Here is a 22,928-nt window from a genome sequence, read left to right on the forward strand (position 1 = left end):
TGAAGCGGATCCCGACAATTATGTCTGGATCTGCCCAGCTGCGTGAGTGACAGCTGGCTCTGCCTATCTTGAGGCAGAGCCAGCTGTACCCGCCCCCTCCCCCGTCCGTTCCGTCAGTCAATAGTTCCTTTAGGCTGGGTTCCCACCTAGGCGTTCGAAATATGCGTGTATGACGCGCGTTTTGCGTTGCATGTTTTAACCGCGATTTACAGCCCACAAAACGCGCGTTTACGAGGGCTATCCGGCTGTATCCTAATGGATACACGCGGAAATACGCCCCAAAGAAGCTACTGTACTTCTTTGGGCATAGGGCGTTTTTCAGCACGTTCCGACTCGCTGAAAATGTACTGAACTCCCTTTGATCTCCTGTCACAGAGCCGTGCCGGCCGCATCGGGTACAGCGGATCTCGGGACCGGCAGTGACTGCTGCTGTTAATACAAGCGATCGAGCGTCTCTCGAGACGCTCGATCGCTTGACTGTAAAGCTCCTGGCCGGCCGTGTAATTACAACGGCCGGCCGGGAAGCTGCTAGTCGGGCTCCACCGTCTGCAGATTTTTCGAGATATATATATATATACACACACACACACACCTCAAAAAACTACAATACCCAAAATTGGCCACAGGCGACGTTTTAAAAGCTTTTACTGCTCATCAGTTTAGTGTTATCAGTGATTGACGGCCCTAAAATTATTGCTCTCACTCCTACGTTATGCAATGCGATATGCAACATGTGTAGCGCAATTGGTGTTTTCACTCGCTGGCACATCTGATGCATAGTTACGTTTATATGTGCGTGGTGCTACCCCTACACTGCAAGGGTTAAGTGCTTGTTTTCGTCTAGGGTCCAAAATAAGGCCCTCTCCTGACGTCCCCACCGGCCTTATGTGGTCTAGGTCAGGATGGATGGTGTACAGCTGAAGTAGTCGTGGCCGAGCGGCGTCTACTGTGACCATGTGGGAACCGAGCCTCCTCTCTTATGCGTCTCCAGCGCGAGGCAGCCTCTGAAACCCGGAAGTGTCGCACCGGAAGCGCGTCATCGCTCTGACCACGCGGCGCGTATCCCAGGCGACGACGGCGCTCTACAGTGACGTCACCCGCCGGATTCCCAGCCAGGACATAGCCCATGCTCCCACCACAGCACCAGCAAGGGGCGAAGAGACACCGCAGCCCGCCGCGCGAGGCCCACACCTCCACGCTGCCGCAGACTGACCCTACTCTCCATACCATCAGGTAAGAGCCCCCTACTGCCAAGGTAGCCGGGACCCCTGGACTCCTCCAGCCTCACTGTACCTCTCCAATGCTGCCCCTGTCGTTGCCAGACAAATGTCCACAACCCTGGGTCAGCATTCTCACACTCACATCCCAGCTTGCCACTGCTGTACACCAGGGGGGGCCACCATCTGGCGCCAACTCACGTGCAGGAGGATGGTTGCCTTCCCTGAGTGATGGAAGGGAACCTTGGCCAAGAATCGGATGGGGGTCCGATAGGGAAGCCCTGCATGCGCCACAGCAGGTAATCCTGGAGTAGGTCCCGACGCATAGCGGGGTAGGCTCAGCCCTAAGGCAAACAAACATGAGCCCTGAAAACAACAAAACGTTACGATGTCCCTGTGTAGCCGGCGGAAACACAAAAAAACTGACTTGGGATGGAAGGAGGAGTCTATTTATTTAATGTGGTTGATGTGTTTCCTGTTGCAGGTAGGCGGAGCCTATATCTCGATGGCTGTCCTGGAAGATGACTGGGGAAAATCACCTGAACCTAGCAGCCCGCTGGCTGTTAGACCACTACCTGCTGCCTCGCTCCCCCTCACCTTTAGCAGTCTAAGGTCCTGTGAGTCATCATGTCCTATACAGTGCACAGGGCGTGAGGGACATTCCATCGTTGGAGCAGAGGGGAGACAGGCTGCAGTGACTATCATCGTAACTAGCCAGCTCCAAGATTCAAGTGAGTATTTCTACTTTTAGGTCAATATTTGGCTATGGACAGGCTGAGTTGTGGGAAAGGTGTCACTTGCCATGACTTTGTGTGTATCTGAATGCAGAAAAGAACTATGTTTAGAGGCAATGGGAACAAGACACGCTAAAGCCAAATGACAAACTAAAGATCACTTCCACAAGCTTACTTCTTTCACCTCCTGATCATGATTTAGGATGACAGTTGAGCCTCCAAAATCTAGGTCTAATGTTTTAGCATATCCTGCCAAAGACTGATGTCTATGGCAAGGCATGTCTACTAAATAAAAAGTGCTTTGAAAGATACACAAAGCAAAAAAAAAACAAAACAAAAAAACACACTAATGCCTTTAACACATTTTATTATCACCAACATTTTACAGAATACAAAAAAGGTACTTTAATAAAAAAAAAAAAATACAATAATTATTGTGCGGCCTAAACATTAAAATAAGGGCTTTATTAAGCTGGGCCTGTGATAAAGACAGCTTATATAACCCTATTAAGATAATAAATGGCGTCTGTGTAATTAGATTAAGTATTTACTGATACGGACTAGTACCTGCACATGGTATGTTTGGCCACTACAGACATACAGTCTTTCATGCCAACTAGGGTGTGGTACATGCATCTGCTGCATTAAAGCTTTATCTACTCTAAAGGTGCCCATACACTGCTCGATTCTCGTACGAGAATCGGGCGAAATCCCGCGATCGTACGAGAATCGAGCAGTGTGAACTAAGACGTGCGACCGTTTCTACTGTACGGTCGCACGTCTTTTGTCGAGCCAACATGCTTGAAAACCAGCCGAGAATCGTACGATTCTCGGCGGGTTTCTAGCCTGCTAGCCCGATAGCTGCGGAAAGGGCCGGTGTGCGCACGCGCACACTGCCCGTTCTGCATTGCCGTCATCGGAAGCCCGCCCCTCAGCGGGGCGGGCTTCCGATGATCGCAAGTACGATCTGCCCGTCCAAGGTGGGCAGATTGTACGGGCTTTTAATGAGCATACGACCATCGCAAGACAAAAGTCTTGCGATGGTCGTAAGGTGTATGGGCAACTTAACACTAACTGCAAAATAGTGTACATAGGTAAAAGTCACCACGCAAATGTATTCACTGCCTGCACACAGGACTTTATTATTTGGCCTCTATTCATATGCTGCTTCTAAACAATCTGAGCAAGCAAGCTAATATTATGCAAAGTTTTATTTTGTTCATATTAGCAAAAGTGTGCTCGTTCCACACCTGGAAATGCTTAAAACGGGGGATGTATGTGCAGAAGAGGAGTGTGAAGGTTATGAAAGGGGTGGTACATGCAGGAATCCTAACAGTGGCCAGTATGTGCAGGAGAGGAGTACAGTGGGAATTATATCGGGCAGTTTGTGCAATAGAGAAGTACAGAGGTATGACAGCTGGCAGTATATATAGGCGAGGATTGTGGATTTTAAAAGGTGAAAAAAAAAAAAAGTGAACACTTTTCAGTGGCACCAATTACCGAGGTTTAAAGTGACACTAAATTCAGGAGCTCAATCTTAAAAATACATTCAGGTATCTGAACTATTACCAAATCTTATTTGTGTATCACTCAGCTGTATACTCAAATCCTCTCTGAATTGGTGCGGACACCACTGCTTTTGTTCCTCAAGGTCCCCGTGTGTTGTAACGCAGTCACCACTCCAAGCTCCATCCTGTGATGGACTATAATTTCAATACAAAAAAATAGGAGCTCAGAGATGATTTGAGGATCTACAGCAGAGTGATACACAAATAAGATACATTTTTGTTAATAGTTAAAAGGAGATACTTGAATGCATTTTTAAGATTTAAAGAGTTATTAAAGCCTCAGCTTTTTTGCATATATCTACTGCTAGCAAGCAGTAGATATATGCAAAAAGTTAAAAAAAAAAAAAAAAAAAGTTTTAAACTTACCTGCGTCTTCCCCTCGCTCTCCTGTCCGAAAATGTGAAACTGCTCGGGCAGCCACAAAGCATCTTGGGGCGAGAGCATGCACAGTTCACATTTTCAGCCGGGACGCGAGGAGAGACACAAGGTAAGTCTAATAACGCGTGCACCCGCATGCAGACACCGTGGGACAGGAAGTGCCAGAAAGGACAGGAGAGAAGATGATCGGATTAAAATACATAATTTAAGATAAGTGCTTCACTTAATGTTGGAGTGAGGGAAAACATTTTTTGCCTTTAATGTCACTAACTCCTGAGTTTAGTGTCACTTTAGGGCACTGCAGACTGGTCACTGACCGCACACTGCAAAAAAGAAAAAGGGGGACACTGCTGAAATGAGTTTCACTCAGAGTACTGAACCTCTAGAAGGTGTGTCGGAGCTCAGTGTGCAAGGTCTATGGGGAGGACGTGAACAGCGTTCCGTATGCAACTGGTGTCTGACTGCAGACTAAGAAGTCTCAGCACAGTGTGTGCTGGATAAAGATTACTGGTGAAAGAACAATGAGCAAGTGCTGGAGGTGGGATCTCACTGCAGAGGGACCAATGTCTGTGCTGAAGTGTGATGTCATTGGGGAAGGACCGAGCAAGAGGCCGATTTGCACAGTGGCAAAGTAAAAGTAGACGACATTAGATAATAAATAGGATTTGTCATAAAAACACAACCCTGAAGTACAGTGTTGAAAGAACTCTTCCCTCAAAAATATGAACAAAATACATCAAAGTTGAAGTATATGCCCAGCCGAACCTTTTATTTAGGGATACGCCGATACTGAGTATTTGGGTGACTACTCTTACTCGCCCAAATGCTCCGATCCCTAGTCCGATACCTAAACTTCCGGTATCAGGCAGCGAGTCCATACCCGCCCCCTGGCTTCCTGATTGGCCAGGTGAGAAGGGAGCATTGAGCCGGCTTTCTGGCCAATCAGGAAGCCGGGCGCCATCTAATGACTCGCCGCCTGGCTTCCTGATTGGTCGAGAAGCTAGCCAATCAGGAACCCAGGAGGCGGGTCCGTACCCATCCCCCAACTTCCTGATTGACCAGAAAGCCGGCTCCATGCTAAATCAGGAAGCCAGGTGGCGAGTCATTACACGCCGCTTGGTATCCTTAAAAGGAGAACTATGGGGTTAAGGCTTTTCCCCATAGTTCTCCTTAGAGTAATGGAAGGACACAAACTAGCATCCGCCCGTCACCCTAGGCTCAGTATACCGCAAGCTGTAGCTCGCGGTATACTGAGACGCCGCAGCTGAAGCGGATCCGACAATTGTGCCGGGATCCGCCCAGCTGCGTGACTGACAGCTGGCTCTGCCTATCTAGAGGCAGAGCCAGCTGTACCCGTCCGATCCACCAGTCAGCGCTGGCGGATCGGAGCGGGGAGGGGTGAATCCAGGCAGAGAGCCGTGACAGGATCGAGAGGTGAGCGAACGCCGGTATGTGTTCGCTCACCTCCCGATCTACTGAGCCGACCTGTGACAGTCTCATTGGTCACAGGTCGGCTAGAACTATGAGTGAAAAGCACTCACCTCATAGTTCTCCTTTAATGGGACTTCCGGTAACAGTATTCGGAAAAAAAAAAAATATCGGTACTCGTACTAGTGCATTCCTACTTTTATTTATTTCTTTTCAGTTCTGTTTGGAGGGCAAGGGGTAAACCTCCAGGCACTTCGTTTTGGTAAAACCTTGGTCACCAGGACAGAAAGTGAGGGGGAAAAAAAAGAAATCTCTCTAACAAAGCCCTGGATAGCAATATAATCCTGACAGGAGTTATACACTTTTCTCACTCTATCCAAAATTTACAAAAGTTTTGGCTGGACATACACTTAAAAACACAGGTTAGAAATCCATCGTATCACAAGCCCAACTCCAGCTGAATTATTTTTGGGGGTTTTCATAAAGTGGTAAAAGGTTTTAAACTCCGTCAGGCATTTACTATCATTTGTGTCCTGCTGCGGAGATTTGACCTAACTTCCAGTTCTAGTAACCACACAGGAATTCAGGAGATCATTCCAATGGGGACAAACATAGATATAAACAACCTGAAAGAGTTATAGACAACTGTGTGGTGGTTGGATGCTTACACAACCAAATACAATGCAGCATAAAAATCAAATCTGCAATCAATGGTTGGACCATCACACCAACAATAGAAAAAACAAACAAAAAACTATACATTGACAAAAAAAAACAAAAAAAAAAAAAAAAAGATAAAAAAAAACCAAACAAACACAGTCCCACATTAGTGCTTCTTGTACCTGAAGGATGAGTGTTCTCCGTGGACAGCTAGGCCCAGAGACGGGCAGGGTGACTGAATGTATGGAGACTGACTGGAACCCTGTGATCCTTTCCGAATAAGCTTGCCAGTGACTGGGTCATACTGTCGAACTTCAGGACATGGCTGGGACTTTGGGTGAATGGGGGTAGGATGATAGAGTGGAATCTGGAGTGTAGCATGAATGTCTGGGAAGCTAGTAGGGCTAAGTTCTCTGTTAAAAAATAAATAAAAAAAATTTTAGGACAAAAACACAGAAATATGCCTTTAAAACAGTAATAATTATTTCTAAGTCCTGAGAGTGGTTAATGAGTGGTCAGGGTTTGAAAAAAAAACCTGCAGATCATTGTGTGTCCCAGAGGCATCTGATCTTGGTCTACAGAGTGCTGAGTGCCATCACAAGCTCCTGCACCAAAATAATGCGTTTGCACCATATTTGTAGCAAAGTCACCAGTAGCGTTCAATAAATGCTGCTCTACTAAGAACACATTCTGAATTCTCAAATGTCAATTCTAGTGAATTGCATTTTACCAGCACACATGAGGCGCCTCTATGACATATTGTTATCTTTGGTTTTTTTCAAACATTGACCACTCATCTTACCATGCTGATGTCCCACAGTGGATCTTGGATAAGGGCCCTCCAGAACATCAAGAGTGACCACTCATTCCTCTTGTGTTGGAGTTTTTTCCTCTTACTAATCTTTTTGCATTCTCCTTTCTACATGTGGATGTTTCCAAGTCTCTGTCTTGACTATGATCACCACTCATATTCCATAGCTGAGAGGTTAAACCGCATACTGAGGTATAACACGTACTAATGATTCTATTAAAGAAGAAAAAAAATGCTTTACCGTTGCACTGCAAAGGTTAAGAGAAAATAAAGTAATACTCTCTGAAACTCACAGCTGGCTGGCTGTTAGAGTGCTCCATCCAGCCTGTCTCCTCTTCCACTCCCGCAATGAAATGACCCTCAGTGTCCTCACATCCAATTCACAGTGTACTGGCATGATGACTCAAGGAACCTTAGACTGTTGCAAAAGAGGGGGTAGAGAGGATGGAAGGACCGGTCTAGAAGCCAGGCCAGCCAGCTCCGAGGTTCAGGCGAGAATAACTGTTATTTTTGCACATAGATGAAAACGAGCACTTAACCCTTTCTCTGCGGGATAGCCCTACTGCAAGTTTAAAGTAATGTGTTTTTTCCCGGAGTTCTTCTTTCTCAGATTGTTTTGATTGAAATTTTACGGCCATGACACACCATAAGAAACCATGCACAAATACCGTGGTACAGCAGCTACACATGTTTTGTAGTATAAAACGTATACAAGTCACATACATAAGCAAAGGCATTGCTTACACTTACAGGTCCTCTAAATTCGGAACACATCACCATAAGATGGACATTTTACATATTGCTTTATCAATTCATTTGTGCTGCATTAGAGCAAATTAACACTTGAATATAGTAATAAATACATACCTCTGAGACTTTAAGTAATCCTCTTTTAAGGGAAAGAGTTGCTCCTCTACTTTTTCCCACCTCTCCAGGCAACTCCAAAGCCAGTCTGGGTTCACAACATAAAGATGTTTGCAGTTCTGAGCTTTGCTAACTTTTTCAGTACCTGGAATTAAAAACATAATGCTTACGCTGAAGAAAGGACTGTCCTTTCTTCACATTGCCTTCTACTCTAAACAATAGAAGCTGACCATACGGTCTTATGTATAATCCTGCTCCAAAGAAAGAACTAGAAAGGAAAGACGTTTTAAAATTATTTTTAGGTATGCTGTATCAATGGGAATACAAACAAATGTGACTGCAAAAGGTGGAAATACACTTTAGACCCTTGGTTTTCAACTGGTGGGTCGTGACCCAAAAGTGGGTCACGGCCCCGTGTTCAGTGGGTCGCCGCATGCCTTTCACTTTTCTAGGTAAGAGGCTCCCCTTAGCCTCACCCTAACACAGCACTGTCTGTTCTTACACTAAGCAGCCATTAAAAATATGCTGCCCAGCGCTGAGTGTCGACTTGAGGTGGGGTGGGCTGGGGGTTGGCCACGAGGGAGCTCCATCCATATATACGTGCATTGCTGCAGCTAACGATTATTTTCATAATCGATTAGTTAGCCGATTGAGTTCGATTAATCGACTAATCGGATAAAAAAAAAAAAAAAAAAGGGTTCAGTGATGGACTACTAGTTTCTATTGAGATTGTAGTCCAATCGTCAATTTTAAATCGACTTAATCGAATAATTGTTGCAGCTCTACTGGAGTGACGTCACATTCTGGCTCCCGACACCTCTACAGGACATACGAGGGAGCTATAAGCAAAGCAGGTATGGATAGAGCTCCATCTCGGCACAGCAGCCCACACCGCCGTGCGTTCCTTTGCAGTGCAACTTGGGTCACTACTTAATTAATGACAGAGGACAAATGTGGGTCCTGAGGCTACACAGGTTGAGAGCCACTGTTATAGACCATCTTTTAATCCCACAATTAAAAAGAATAAAATACAAATATAATTTGCTATACAAAAGCATGATCTACTGTGACAGCTGATATGGGAAGGCTGCGAGTACAGCGTTCCTGTTTCACTAAATCACACAGAGCAGAGTGGAGAACGGGTGTTCTCGGCTCTGCTCCCCATCCTGAACTAATTTGTCATGGTCCCGGGTTCCTCAGAAGGCACCATGGGGGGAAGGGAGGCAGGCAGCGGGCAAGCACGCGCACACACACTGGTCCTAAAATTGCTTATGATCAGCCAGCTTTTATATACAAATAATCACTTGTAGAGGCCTAAAAAGGGTGCCCCTCTGCTGCCACTTTATCCCAGGCTGAGCTATCCCTGGTGCTAGCCCCCACAACTAGTAGTGGCGGTTGGACTAGAGGGAGATCAACACTGTCTGGGAAATGTGAGTGTGCTAGGAAACTTTTTGCTGTTGTAGTGTATAAAGCCCTTCCATGTGCACCTTGCTTTAAAGCTGGTTATGAGTTGATGAGTGCGTTTTCCATTTGTTTTGCTCGAGGGATTAAAAGAACACCGGCGTCAAGTCTCCCATCAGCAGCTGGAAACAATAGCCAGCCTGCTATTGGAGATTTAAAAAATTGGAATAGCCTATAGCTGCTGACTATTGCATCCGCCCACTGCCAATCAGCAGAGGACCTGATGGAAAACTCTCTCCTTCAGTTCCCTCTGCTGATTGACAGCAGGCAGTGGGCGGGTGCAAAAGCCAGCCTGCTATTGCAATTTAAAATAACCAATAACAGGCTGGCTATTGCTCCCAGATGCTGCCTGCTGTGTTGACATTCAGCTGCCTCAGCAGCTGAATCCAGTGAAGTGGAAAGGTGACAATGGGGGTCTAAAAGATCCCTAATGTCACCTTAAAGAGAACCTCTCACCTCCAATGTGCGATCACATATAGGGCTTGTGGAGCATCTACATAGTTGGGTGCATCTACATAGAAAACCAACGATTGCGCTACACATGTCAGGTATCGCCACGTATTTTATAAGAAATTAAGGATTGTGTGTTTTTTATCCGATTAATCAAATAAAAAAATCGACCAATCGATTGTGAAAATAATGGTTAGCTGCAGCCCTACTTTTATTAGAACCCCTTTCCCGAGTCCACTGAAGGGCAAAAGGATTCTTAAAGGGAGCATGGGTTTGCTGGCACCTATAGAAGTAAGGAAAACTAGAAAAAAAAATTAAAACAAAAAAAAGCTGTAGAAGAGCCCTACTCATCTATAAGCACTTAGTCTTCAGAGATGGGGTCAGGCAGACGCAGCTGCCAATGCTCTAGACCAGGAAAGCATCATGCAGTGACATTCCCAGCCTAAGCTTGCTTGGCTCAGAAGCAGAAACCAGCACCCAAGGGCACTTCCTGCTGTCTCCTGCAGAGATTTGGCTTTATACAGTTGTCGCAACAAATCTCCATATGCAGAGACTGGGAGAGCAAGAGCACAGAGCGTGCTTGATAATGTCTGCTCTATTTTTATATAATAAAATGTAAAAAAAACCTTTTACAAATTGTAGACCTGATCACAAGCTTGTCTGCCTTTCTTTAGTGCATTTCATACAGACATTTATTCTTTAAAAAAGGTGTTTATCGGCATTATCCGGTGCACTCTGCATCACTTCTTTGCCACTTTCAGTTTGCACTAGATCTTCTCCCGATATTGGAAGTGCAGATTGCTAGCTATCCAGTGAGCATGGCACGGTTTAAGATTTCTAAGACTGCAATAGCTTGTGCTCCATGACTGACTAGGGCGACTTCCAAGATTAGCAAGATCAGGCCTGAATCTACCAGCAGCTTTTGACTGAATAAAAGCCCTCAAAGTCTTGAAAACAGCAGAGCTGAAAAAGATGTCCATCCTCCTAAGGACACCAAGCTAAACTGAGCACTAACGTTGTAGACCATAGTAGGCAACAGCATAACCCATGGCTCCAGATTGAGAACCCTGTGTCCCTCAATGGATTAGTAATGCAGATTAGTGCTCTTTGGCCATTATGAGTCCCACTGCACTTTTTAAGACATGGCAGTACAAGAAGGGGCCTCTAAGTGCCCGCATGTGATGTATGCACTCAGGTTTACTATATTTCTTTTAAAGCATCACTAAAATCTTAAAACAAAAAAGTTTCAGATTTGGTCTAGCATGTCATTTTAACATCTCTCACCATGTATCTTTAAATTTCTATGTCTATTTTGTCCCAATAAATACCTTTGAATAGATGACGAAAACCACATTTACATACATTTCCTGTGTGCCTGTGTCCACCTTTCATTCTGCCTTTTTAATATCTCCCATCAAAGTCACACATGCAGAAGCACTGGGCTCAGAAACAAGTACACTTTTGTTTTCACTACTCCCTCAAAACTCTACAATACCTCCCTAATGTACTGCCCACATCCCTTCTACAGACTGGGGCCCAGCTGCATGTGATGTGGCCCAAGCACCAAGGGGTTGTGGGAGATGATCGGGATTAAGATGACCCAGAAGCACAAAAAAAACATGCAGAAGCTACTCAGAAGAGTCAATGATATGCAGTGTTTTTAAAAAAGGAAGAAAATGTATAGGAGCATAAAAACAAAGCCTATTTATTTCACAATGCTTGTCCTGAATACCTAATGTGATGTTGATGCCTTTAAATCTCCTTTAATGAATTGTTCACTGGTTTTCTTATTAAACGAAATCTCATTTTCATAAAACCACATTTCTTAAAAGGAATGAGATAATGGAACAGAATTTTTAAAAATAAACCAGTAGGTTCTGCCGTGTGCAGTGATACCGCAGGAAGGCAGTTTTATTTTTTTGACACGGTAACCTAAAAAGGCAACCGCCATGAAGAAAGACGCCTTTCTAAAGTTCGGTAAAACAATAGTCTGCTTACCTGCCCTAGCTGCAATAAGGTGCGTCACCCGGTTTGGTTCATCCTCATTTAAAACCAGTTGTCTGCTGATCCTTGAGCCCAGAGCTCTGGCGTGATAGTATTCCCGTGTCCTCTCAATGGCAATGTTTGTGGGATGAAGGCCACTGAATGCAATCACTGTATTTTCTAAAATTTTGCTTTTCAGCTCTGGCACTATTTTACGGATGTCAGGCACCTCCTCCAACTCTTTCTTCAGGAATCGGTCATACTTTGCATAGTAATCTGTGTGTACCCTAACAAGAATTTCCTCAAGGTATATTAAATGATCATCTTCATCTAAGTCATCGCTATCGTCATCATACTCTTCCATACTCTGATCTAGCGACTCTCCTACTGTAATACCAGACTGCTCACTATTTTGGGACTCTGTTTCTATCTCTTTCTTGTCTGCACAACCATTACCCAAGTCACAAAGACCATCTTGAGCCACACTATGAGCTTCCATATCATCATCCTCTGTCAGGAGTTTCTCTTTTGCATCTGAGGTCAGTCTTTCAGCACTGTTATGGTTCTTAGTCCACTGCTTTTCAGGTAAATCCTCTTTGCAAGATTCCTGTAAAACAGCAGATTCCTGGTCTAAATGTTTTGACTTTCTCCAACTTCTTTTACATTCATTTTCACTCCCAGAAGAAGGGGACGGTGTTTTCCTAATTTCAGTATCACTGTCACTATCACTTGAAAGATCAAAGTCTAAGTCTTTTGCTGCCCCAGTCTTTAACATAGATTTAGTAACTATCGTCCTTTCACCCTGATCAATAGGTGGCTGAGCTTCTGGCAGCGGTGTGGAATCCTTGCTGCCAGTATGCGGACTAGATTCAGAGTCTTGTTCTTGTAGTCCATCGCTGGCATCAGACTCCTGTTTGAGAAGATTGCTGCATGGAGGATCACCATTGAGTTCCTTCGTGGCTTTCCCAAGTCCATTGCTCTGTTCCTCTACAGAAATGTCCTTGGACTGGCCAGGAGGCTGTGTAGGTGGTTCAGATGGCTGCACCTTACTAGATTTTGGACAGCTCACTATTCAAGAAAAATAAACTCTTATTACTCAGGAAGTACAAAGAAATGCGCTTATAGAAAACAATAAATTACAAAATGATAATGCTCTAAAATTAAGTCTGCATTTCTCAGCATCAATGTGAAAAGGTACCTATTTCAAGTACCATCTCTGCCTTAAATGAGAACTATGAGGTGAGTGCTTTTCACTCATCTCATAGTTCTAGCCAACCTGTGACAATGAGACTGTCACAGGTCGGCTCAGTAGATCGGGAGGTGAGCGAACACATACCGGCGTTCGCTCACCTCTCGATCCTGTCACGGTTCTCTGCCGTGCCAGGGGAGGGGCTGGATTCCCCCCTCTAGATAGGCAGAGCCAGCTGTCAGTCACGCAGCTTGGGCGGATCCCGGCACAATTGTCGGGATCCGCTTCAGCGTCTCAGTATATCTGCTGCTCGCAGTATACTGCGGCGTCTCAGTATACCGTGGGCTAAAGCACGCGGTATACTGAGCGTAGGGAGATGGGAGGACGTTAGTTTGTGTCCTCCCGTTACCCTAAGGAGAACTATGGGGAAAAGACTTAACTCCATAGTTCTCCTTCAAAGACACGGTCACCTTGCCCCCCACCTCTAGCCCTTTATTACCTTCCCTTGCTTCTGCTTCCTCTATCACAGACAGCACTGAAATCATTGGTGCCAGCAACCAAGGTGACATCATTTAATCAGTCATGTGACAGTGAATGGGTCTAGCGGTCAGCTGCTAGGACAAAGCATGGTCACAGATACGGAAGTCAGATGTTCCTCAAACCCAGAAACCTTGGATTGGGTCACTGACTCAATAGAGAACGGAGTGTCAGGGATGTGCTGGCAGGAAGAGAATAGGCTTATGCAAAGAGCCCCTTACTTTGCTCTGCATTGGCAAGATGATATACATTACCAATACCAATTAAAAAGTAGGTTGTTTTTAAAAAAAAAAAAAAAAAAAAAAGAAGAAGAAGAAGAAAAACAAACTGCTGAAATTATTCAGTAAATTATTACTATACCATGTGTCTATGTTCAACAAATATAGAAAATCACATCCACAGGACAGTTACATACTTTGTTATGGAGCTATTCAGCTATGTTGGTTTTAGAAACCGGTACCTGGTATAGAAAACTCCAGTGGGAAAATAAGTATAAATGCTCCTGTAAATAATTAAGGACATAGTATGTTTACTGTGTTCTCAATTATGAATTGACAGGAAGTGCTCTACATCACTTCCTGTTCATCCATGATTGTGGACATAGTAACTCATACTATAATATATCCACAGTTTATGAATGGACAGGAGCACTCAGTATAGAGGCTTCCTGTTCATCCATGTACACAATCTCTTTGTTTCAAAAGGGAAATATCAGGAGTCTGTTTAGACCCCTGATAATACTTCTTAACTGTAATTAAATTAGGTGCAAATTTCCACACATCTTCTCGATCATCTATAATGCAAACCATCGAGTCCCCACAAGGAAAAAGGTTCCTGAAAAAGGCAAACTATGACATTATAAACAAGCGTCTATAAAATAAATGCATTTATGTCTAATAATTACAGATGTGGACAAATCTAAAAAAATGGTGCCCTTACAGATTAATACAATGCTTCATTTCTCCTGATAAGTGATTAAAATAAAGAACTTCCGGCATGGAAAAAATTACCCTTGCAGTGGGGCTAGGGGTTGAGTGCTCATTTTGGTCTAAAATTAAGATAAACAACCCCCCCCCCGGCTGTGGAATGTCCCTAGACATCCTCACGTCCAATGCAAGTCAATGAATGTGATGACGTCACGGATCCTTTGACCGCCAGAGCCCAGCTAAGAAGAGGGTGCGGGGACCAGTCTAGCAGCCAGGCAGTACCAAGTATCGAGTGACTGTACCTTTATTTTAGACCCTAGACCAAAACAAGCACTTCATCCCTTGCAGATTTGTTGGCACTACTTAATTGGATCATAATGATATTTCTAAAATGTTTCTGTAATTAGTATCACACATACTTCAGTCTTCATACTACAGTCTTCAATATTGTAATTAGTCAGCCAGCCTATGTAAATGAGAGAAGTTGTCACCCTGTTTGGTATCATGTGCACCACTTTGAACATGGACTACAACTAGCAAAAGGAGAAAGATGTCTGAGGAGATCAGAAAGAAAATAATAGATTTACAAATTATAGGGTAAACGCTACTAGACCATTTCCAAGCAGCTTGATGTTCCTGGGATTAGTTTCAAATATTAAAAAGTTTAAAAAAAGGACCATGGCAATGTAGTCAATCTAGACATGACAAGAGGAAATATTTACTCCATATTAAAACAGAAGGCGAGAGAAAATGATAGACAAAAAGCTAAGGAGATACAAGCTGAACTGCAAGGTCAAGGTACAGTGGTGTATGATCAGATGAGCCATTGCATATGGAGTGAAGGTGAACTCAAAAGAAAGACCCGGAAGGACTGCAGTGTTGAAAGAAAGACATTAAAAAGCTTTCCTGTAATTTGCCAAAACACAGTGACATCCCACTATGCTTCTGGGAGAATGTCTTTTGCAAAGAGGAGACAAAAAAACTGTAGATTTTTTGCAAGTCACATCAACTCTATGTTCACAGATTAAAATATATATCTCTATCTATCTATAATTTTTTTTTTTCAAGTAAAACGTGATGGGGGCTTGGTTATGTTTTGGGTCTGCCCTGCTGCACCTGGCACGGGGTGCCTTGAATCTGGGTAGAAAACAATGAAATCTCAAGAATATCGGGGGACTCTGAAATGAAACATACTGCACAGAAATCTGTTTCAGTTACAGGTCATAGGTTCTCCAACAGGATAATGGCCCTAAACACACAAGTTAAAAGGGCCAATGAACAAGGAAGAACAAAACATTGGACTATTCTGAAGTGGCCTTCCATGAGCCCTGATCATCTATGGACACAGCTGAAACGTCTCGAGGAGGCACCCTTCAATCCTAAGACAGAGCAGTGTGCTCAGAGAGTGGGCTGTTATTGCTTCTAAAAGGTTGGGCAACATAATATAAGGTTTAGGGTCCTATCATCTTTGTTGATACTCATTTGTTTTATTAGTTAAAATATTCTGTTGAATTGAAAAGGAATGAATTAAATATGGAATAAACAAACAATGGATGGCAAAGTACTTTGGTCAATTTCAAGTCATTTCAGAGAAAATTGTGGGTTCTCCGTGGAAGGGTACCATAAAATTTGTTCATGTTTGTATAAATCGCACAACAAAATTTGATTCCTTTGACGTTACAAATAAGATTCAAACAATTTCTCAGGCAATAAAGCCAGAGACTTTTAATATATCATGATACCCTTTCCTCCACAGCTACCATGGCAACCTGCAAGCACCTCTTGAAAGCTAACTTTAGTATCCCCAAACAACCTTCTGCTTCAAAACTGCAACCATGGCAGCTGAAGTGAAGGTGGCAAGGTGAAAGCGAAAACAATAATAAAAGTAGCATGCAAAACTAACTGTTGTAAAAGGTTTTAGAAGCATAAATAAATGTGCCTATATCCTATCTTTCAAGATATGGTTAAATAAAAGTTGCAGTTTTGCTCACAAAACCAAACATTACACATAAGTTATCAAAATGGGACATTTTAAACAATGTATCTGACAGTTTTAAATGACTGGATATCAGACAACTTGGAAGAATGCTAATAAAACACAGTATTTGCCGATTTCAGAAATAGACATGCATACTGTCATAAAGCAGCAAAGCAGCCATGCTGACCGTACCCCCGCTTTTTCCTATTCTCTCTTATCTTCTCTATATTCTCTGCTTATCTCTCTCTTTCTCCCCCTCCCTGGGGGCTGTTCCCACCTTGTGTGGGTACTATGGAGCTGCATAGTTTGATATTGCTGGGTCATTGCCCTTCTTTGCCAAGAATACAATGTGATGCTATCATGTGCAGTTAATGTTACCTGAATATTGTACCCATATAGTACCTTGAGAAGGAAATGGCATTGGCCTCATTTTATATGCTCCATGACTTTTGTGTACTTTTTTATTGTTTCTTTACTGAAAACTCAAAAATTTTCCAACACTCTTGGCAGCCATCCAAGAGTGTTCCATTTCTACAGCACGTGCAAGCTATTAAAACAATGCAGAGCAGATTCATGATATTATGGACCCCAAGGTATCCATGCTAAAACAAACTAGTTTCTGCTGTCCTTTAACAATGGGATAATAGATAATATTTTGGTACTGTTAAAAGGGTATTATTCATACAGGGATTATGTATGCATGTGATGAACATAAGTGATGATTGATTTTCTATATATACACATTTGTTCAGTATGGGAATATACGCAATGAGATTAGAGTCTGTGGTTCAGGCTGTATTTGCAATACATGTTAGCCCTCGTTCACACCTGAACGTTTTGTAGCGCGTTCTACGCTCGACGAACGCTCTACAAAACGCTCAAAAATATAAATCCCATTGTATTCAATGGTCTCGTTCCCACCTTGGCGTATTTCCGCCTGTCCCTAACGCGCTACAAAACGGCCCACGCCTGAAAAGGTACATGTACTACTTTGGGCCGTTTTGTTGCACGTTTCCATTGGGATACAGCCAAGCAGCCTTGGGAAACACGCAACTTTTTTTACCGCGAATCGTGGTAAAAAACGCGCGACAGACGCGCATATGCAATACGCCTAGGTGTGAACGAGACCTTACTGATCAATCATGTCAGAAATGCTTAGAACCTCCCACATTCCTTATTAAGAAAGACTGTGAGACATTCTCTATCAAAGTTTATGAAGTGTTTACAAAGTATGTATTATATCTCTTTACTGTAAATGGCAAACAAATATTATTAATTAATAACTATTATTAATTATTAAATAATAATAATAAATAATATTAATAACTAAAAATATTGAAACAACTAAAGAAAGATGCACCCTTCATAGAAGTATTTGATATGGAATTAGACGGGAGAGGGAGACTGCAAGAATATACCAATTTCCTGAGAATGCGTAATGCCTGTATATTACTGTAACCAGCCATAACGAATGATAAGTGACTTTTAGTGTATCCTATTGCGTATAGACCATTGCATGTGCAAGGAAAGGATAGGTTGCGTGTGCATAACTGTAGCTGCTGTAGCATTTCATGCAATTTATAGAGAGTCTGCGTGCAAAGAACCAATATCACATCAGCAGGCAGCATTGTTACTTGCATTGCAGCAAATCTGCAAAGCGCTGCTTCGCCACTCTCCCAGCTCTACTTTACAACAGACTGCAAGAAACACATCTGGCGCATACTGTGTGTTGTATTGTGGTGCGTGATGTTGTAAATGAAAGTACATGCGCAATTTTTTTTGTCCCTTCCAATGAATTGGCTGCCTTAATGCAACACACTTTAATGTGTGGAACCATTTGCCTGTGTTTTATTTATATTACACACACATACATTTTTGTGAGGGGTTGTATTTCATAAACATGTAAACTTCAACAGTTTTAATAAAGTTGTTTAGATACAACAGTGCAGTCTGTTGAAAATACGTAATTTGTAGGCACTGTTCTCCTCCCCTTCTGGCCCCACGATGCAAAGATTTGAACACCTCAAACGTTAATTCTACAATTCAAGACATAAAAATAACACTTAAATTTGCTACAATAACGTAGACGTAAAAATAACTCCCTAACGCTTAAGTTGGAAGTCGTAACGAGCATGGTAAATAACGATTGGGACTTTTGTGAATACCATGTTTTTAAACGAAAAATAAGGAGGGGTAAATTAACAACTAGAAAGAGCAAATAAGTTTCTCTTTGCAAAATGTTCCCATTCTGTGAAAAGGAACCGTGGGTTGGAGTACCAGATAAAATAGGAAATCCAAGCTTTATTGAAAGTCGGTAAGGTGCAAACACAAACCTAAGATTCCCTGTTTTGGAAAATGGATCAATACATTCATCCCGAGATAATATTCGATGAGAGAATAGTTTCTTCTCTGGATCTAAAAACCCTACAAAGAAAAACAAGAAAAAAAGTTAGTTTCCATAGTCCAATGAATCACAAAGCGCTTATTTTTGGTCAATAAATGTGTGCTCGCATGACATTAGAAACATCAACAAACACATGTTCCCGGCCTACATAAAAATGTTAATTTAGGCAATAAAGATGACAGCATAATATAAGGAATAAACAGTCAATTATAATATCCAAAGTCTACCTATCATTAGAGGTCCACGGGTGTTTTCTTAGTCTTTTAAACTAACAATGTGTGGTACTCCATGGAGGAATATAGTTAAATGCCAACTTGCCTTTGGTGCCAGCCAGCACTGAGTGCAGCCCACCAAGATCAACCCCTTGCCTTTTTCCTCGATTCACTGATCTTTACGGGGAGCCCTATCCAGAGCTGCACAGCCTTGCTCCACAGAGTGTCCACCTTCATTTTGTGCACAAGTGCTGTGGCATTTCTATCGGGAAAGCCATGTCGGACTGCAAGAGGCCTCTATGAAGACTCAACTCGGCAACTTGGACTTTACAAAGGGCTGAGGACTCACACTACCTGCCCGTGTGTGATGGTGCACGAGTGGCACTGTCATGCGGGCGATAGGAGAATGAGTCAGTAGATGGAAGTAATGGGTATTTCTTTCCCAGCAACCAAAAGGAGAACAAAAAGGGAAGGCAAATATGCTGCTGGATGGGCCACCATTACATTGAACCAAATAGTTAGGTATATCACCAGCAAACCAAAGTAAAATAAAACATTTTAACGAGTGGTCATGACGAGATGTGGGTATATCAATAAAATGACCACTCGTTAAATTTTTTTTACTTTGGTGTGCTGGTGATATACTTAACTATTTGAATTTGAAGTGGTGCCATCCACGATCACTGCAGCACCCACTTTAAAAAAGGGACATACCAGTAAGGAGTACGGTGGAAACCTCTTGAAATTACATTGAACCAGTCGCTTTGCCCTTCATACTCGTTCATTTTAAACAAATAACTTTACTTTTTGTTCTGTGGGCAAATAATTAAAAACATTTCTTGTTCAGCTGACATAAAAAAAACCCAAAAAAACAAGCTTAAAGTCTAGGCTAAGGAATACATTTTTCATGAACAAAATGACATCCACAATAAGCTTTGAGAAGTGAAATGTGTAAAAGCTTCACCCATGATATATTCTAGGGTAGAGACTATCCCACTATCAGGGAATGCTTAAGTGACAGAAAACCTCAGACTTCTAAATCTGATGGGGAGTGTAAACTCGCCAATCTTTTACCATGCCAACAAGGGCTGGTGTTATGGTAGTCTGCAGCCACTCGCATATAGCAGTTCCAGAATACAAAGTGCACATAGTCTATATTTCCTTGGATATAAACTAATGTGTGGCCTTAGTAAAGCTGTTTAGTTATGTTAACTGAAATCAATAACCATCTGGTGTTCTTGTCCCAAAATATTTTTCCAGATTTCCACTGGCTTAGTCAAACTCACACCAGTTTCATTGTTAGTGTTGCGATTCTTACTTTTCAACACAGTACAGAAAGTAAAACCATTCTACACAATCAAAATGCATGGGTTTATAGGGTTTCATCAGCAAGTGACAGCACTTACTGCTGGTTTAACAACGGCCGAGTTCAGTACATTCAATGTTTGCTACAGACACAAAGCATGGTGGGTAGATGGAGATTTCAGAGTCTGCGCATTTTTCCATGTGAATTGTTGAAAACTAAAAATGGTACTACAATTAAATGAATAGAAAGCAAAACAGGAGTGATTTGAGTTTGGAGATATGTATGCATAATTTAACATTTTGCATAAATTAACTTATTTCTGCCCAGTTTATAAAAAGCAATACACATTATTAAATACCATGATTGACTTAATAACACAATTTGGCAATTCATAAAAAGGTTGTAGAACTTAAATGCACTTGTATAGCACTGAAACTTCTTTTGCGGCATTGTACTGCCCTCTTGTGCTCAAAAGCCATCCAAAAATGTTCCTTCCAAGAAAACCACAAATATCTGTCACTTGTGTAAATTATATTGTAGAACTCTGCGCTTAATGCACATGGGCATTTTGATTTGCAACCATTTGTGACCAAGTTTCTCTTCTTTTTTTTTGGTACATGGGAGTTAATTTTTTTCAGCATATAATTTATAACATATTTAGATTAGGCTGGTTCTGAACAGTGTTGTCCATGGAGCAGTAACAACAAGCTATGTTAAAGTAAACTCAGGAGCTGTAGCTTAAAAAATGCATTCAAGTACGGCAACTATTAACAAAAATATAGCTTGTGTATTATTCTGCTTTAGATCCTCAAATCATCTCTCAATTGGTGCCGACACTGTCCTTTCTTCTGGAGGGTGGCTACTTTTATTCCTCATGGTCCCAGTGTGTTGTACAGAGGCAACCGCTCCAAGCTCACTTCTGTGATGGACTACAAGCTCACGCTTAGTTTACCAATTTCTATTGAGATTGTAGTCTATCACAGGAGCGAGTTTGGAGTGGTGGCTACTTTACCACACACAGGGACTGTGGGGAAGAAAAGTAGCCACCCTCCAGAAGGAAGGACAGTGTCAGCACCAATTCAGAGATGACTTGAGGATCTGCAGCCAAGTGATACACAAATGAGATACATTATTTTAAATAGTTCAGGTACTTGAATGCATTTGAAAGATGTAACTTTTGAGTTCAGTGTTCCTTTAAGTCACTTGTTGAAAACAAACTTATTAGAAAAATATCCTTGGAGGGCATGCTGAACACTATAGGGGTTTGTTTTTAGGTCTTTCAACATCCTTATTACTTCCTCTTGCAAAGCAGTTGACTCTGCAGAATGTATTTAGCAATGCTAAAAGCGCAGTCAAGCAGAATGTTTAGCAATCCCAAGCATTTTGATGAGGACACACAGTTTCATCCACACAGCTACCTCAGCTGCATACAGACAGCCACACACACTACAATCTGATTGCACAATCTTCTTTAGATCTGCCAACAGCTATGAGTGCAAGGGCCTGCCTCATAGGATAGATTAGACAAATCCTCCTATTACATTTTGTTTTGGTAAATGTAAAGTTGATTATACAACCAGATTTTAATGTGTGTGGTGATCCTAAGACCTACAGTATCAACAGAGGACTGTTATATTTTTTAGTAACACAGGTACTCAAAAACCTTACAAATACAGGATTTTATGTCGAAACATTAACATACAACGTATATGAAGTCGTGTTCAGTTCTGCAACAAGGACATCAATGCTGACATAAATAATACTGATGACAGAACACAAGAACCTGGACTGGTATATTGTAAAATGTTGCCCAATTCCCAGTCATTTTTTGCAAATGTTGTAGTCAGTAGCTTGTGTTTCACTCGGCCGTAGATCCTCAAATCATCTCTGAATTCATGCAGACACTGTCCTTCCTTCTGGAGGGTGGCTACCTTGTTCACCATGGTGCCCGTGCGTGTTGTAAAGTAAAGTACACACCACTCCATGCTCGCTCCTGTGATAGTAAACTAAATATGGGATTGTAGTCTAATTTGTATTGAGATTGTAGTCCATCATGGGAGGGAGCTTGGAGTGGTGGCTTCTTTAGAACCCACACTAAGACCATGGGGAACACAAGTAGCCACCCTGCAGAAGGAAGGACAGTGCGAGCATGAATTTAGAGATTATTTGAGCATCTACAGCCAAATGATATACAAATAAAGATACATTTTTATTTATAGTTGGGGTACCTAAATGGATTTTTAACAAATTACTAACCTGCAATAGTATGTGCATAAAGCCTGCTGCCAAAGGTGAAAACATGCAACTCAAACAACTTGGCAATCTTCTCCAAAAACTCTTTACAATGAGGACGCAGGCGGGTGTGCAGCATTGGTTCTCCTCTACCTAACTGAAAATGAAAAATGCCCTGCAAAACAAAAAAAAAAAAAAAGAAAATTACGTAAAAACCATGATAAATTACAAACATAATACATTAAACTCAATACTTTTAGCAAAGCCATACTGTAAATCAGATTTGTTGCACGATGCCAGATTGTTGTAGAGCCTCCAAAGTCAAAATGGGTGCATTAAGCTCCCATTTTGAGGGTCTGTGGAGGCTCTCTGGCGGTGTGGAGGAAACGGAGCTTATAATGTTGACTGATGTCGAGATTTTCTTCTGGGTTCCTTCTGCAAAGAATAGTGTAACGGGAGGTTCACTGTGCCCATTGGAAGCAAACAGAGCTGCCAATCAACCTTTTTTACTTCCTAATTCGATGTGGACAGTTCCAAATGATTGACCACCTCAGCTCATGAAAAGCTTGCGACATGATATCTCTTATGGT

The 22,928-nt window shown here is 42.3% G+C and overlaps 1 protein-coding gene across 1 annotated transcript in view; it reads right to left on the minus strand.

Moving 5' to 3' along the window:
• The window catches only part of CTDP1 (CTD phosphatase subunit 1), a 99,201-nt gene that overhangs the window by 52,213 nt on the left and 24,060 nt on the right, over positions 1-22,928 (minus strand). Inside the window, exons 5-11 of the mRNA XM_018556318.1 lie at positions 22,363-22,513; positions 18,518-18,608; positions 14,010-14,114; positions 12,905-12,960; positions 11,570-12,622; positions 7,664-7,805; positions 6,168-6,398 (exon numbers count right to left, since the gene is read on the minus strand). Coding sequence (XP_018411820.1) covers positions 6,168-6,398; positions 7,664-7,805; positions 11,570-12,622; positions 12,905-12,960; positions 14,010-14,114; positions 18,518-18,608; positions 22,363-22,513 — 1,829 coding nt within the window. The remainder of the gene's footprint in view (positions 1-6,167; positions 6,399-7,663; positions 7,806-11,569; positions 12,623-12,904; positions 12,961-14,009; positions 14,115-18,517; positions 18,609-22,362; positions 22,514-22,928) is intronic.

This window comes from Nanorana parkeri, unplaced genomic scaffold (genome assembly GCF_000935625.1).
Source record: "Nanorana parkeri isolate BGI_ZX_2015 unplaced genomic scaffold, ASM93562v1 scaffold233, whole genome shotgun sequence".
Classification (NCBI taxonomy): Eukaryota; Metazoa; Chordata; class Amphibia; order Anura; family Dicroglossidae; genus Nanorana; species Nanorana parkeri.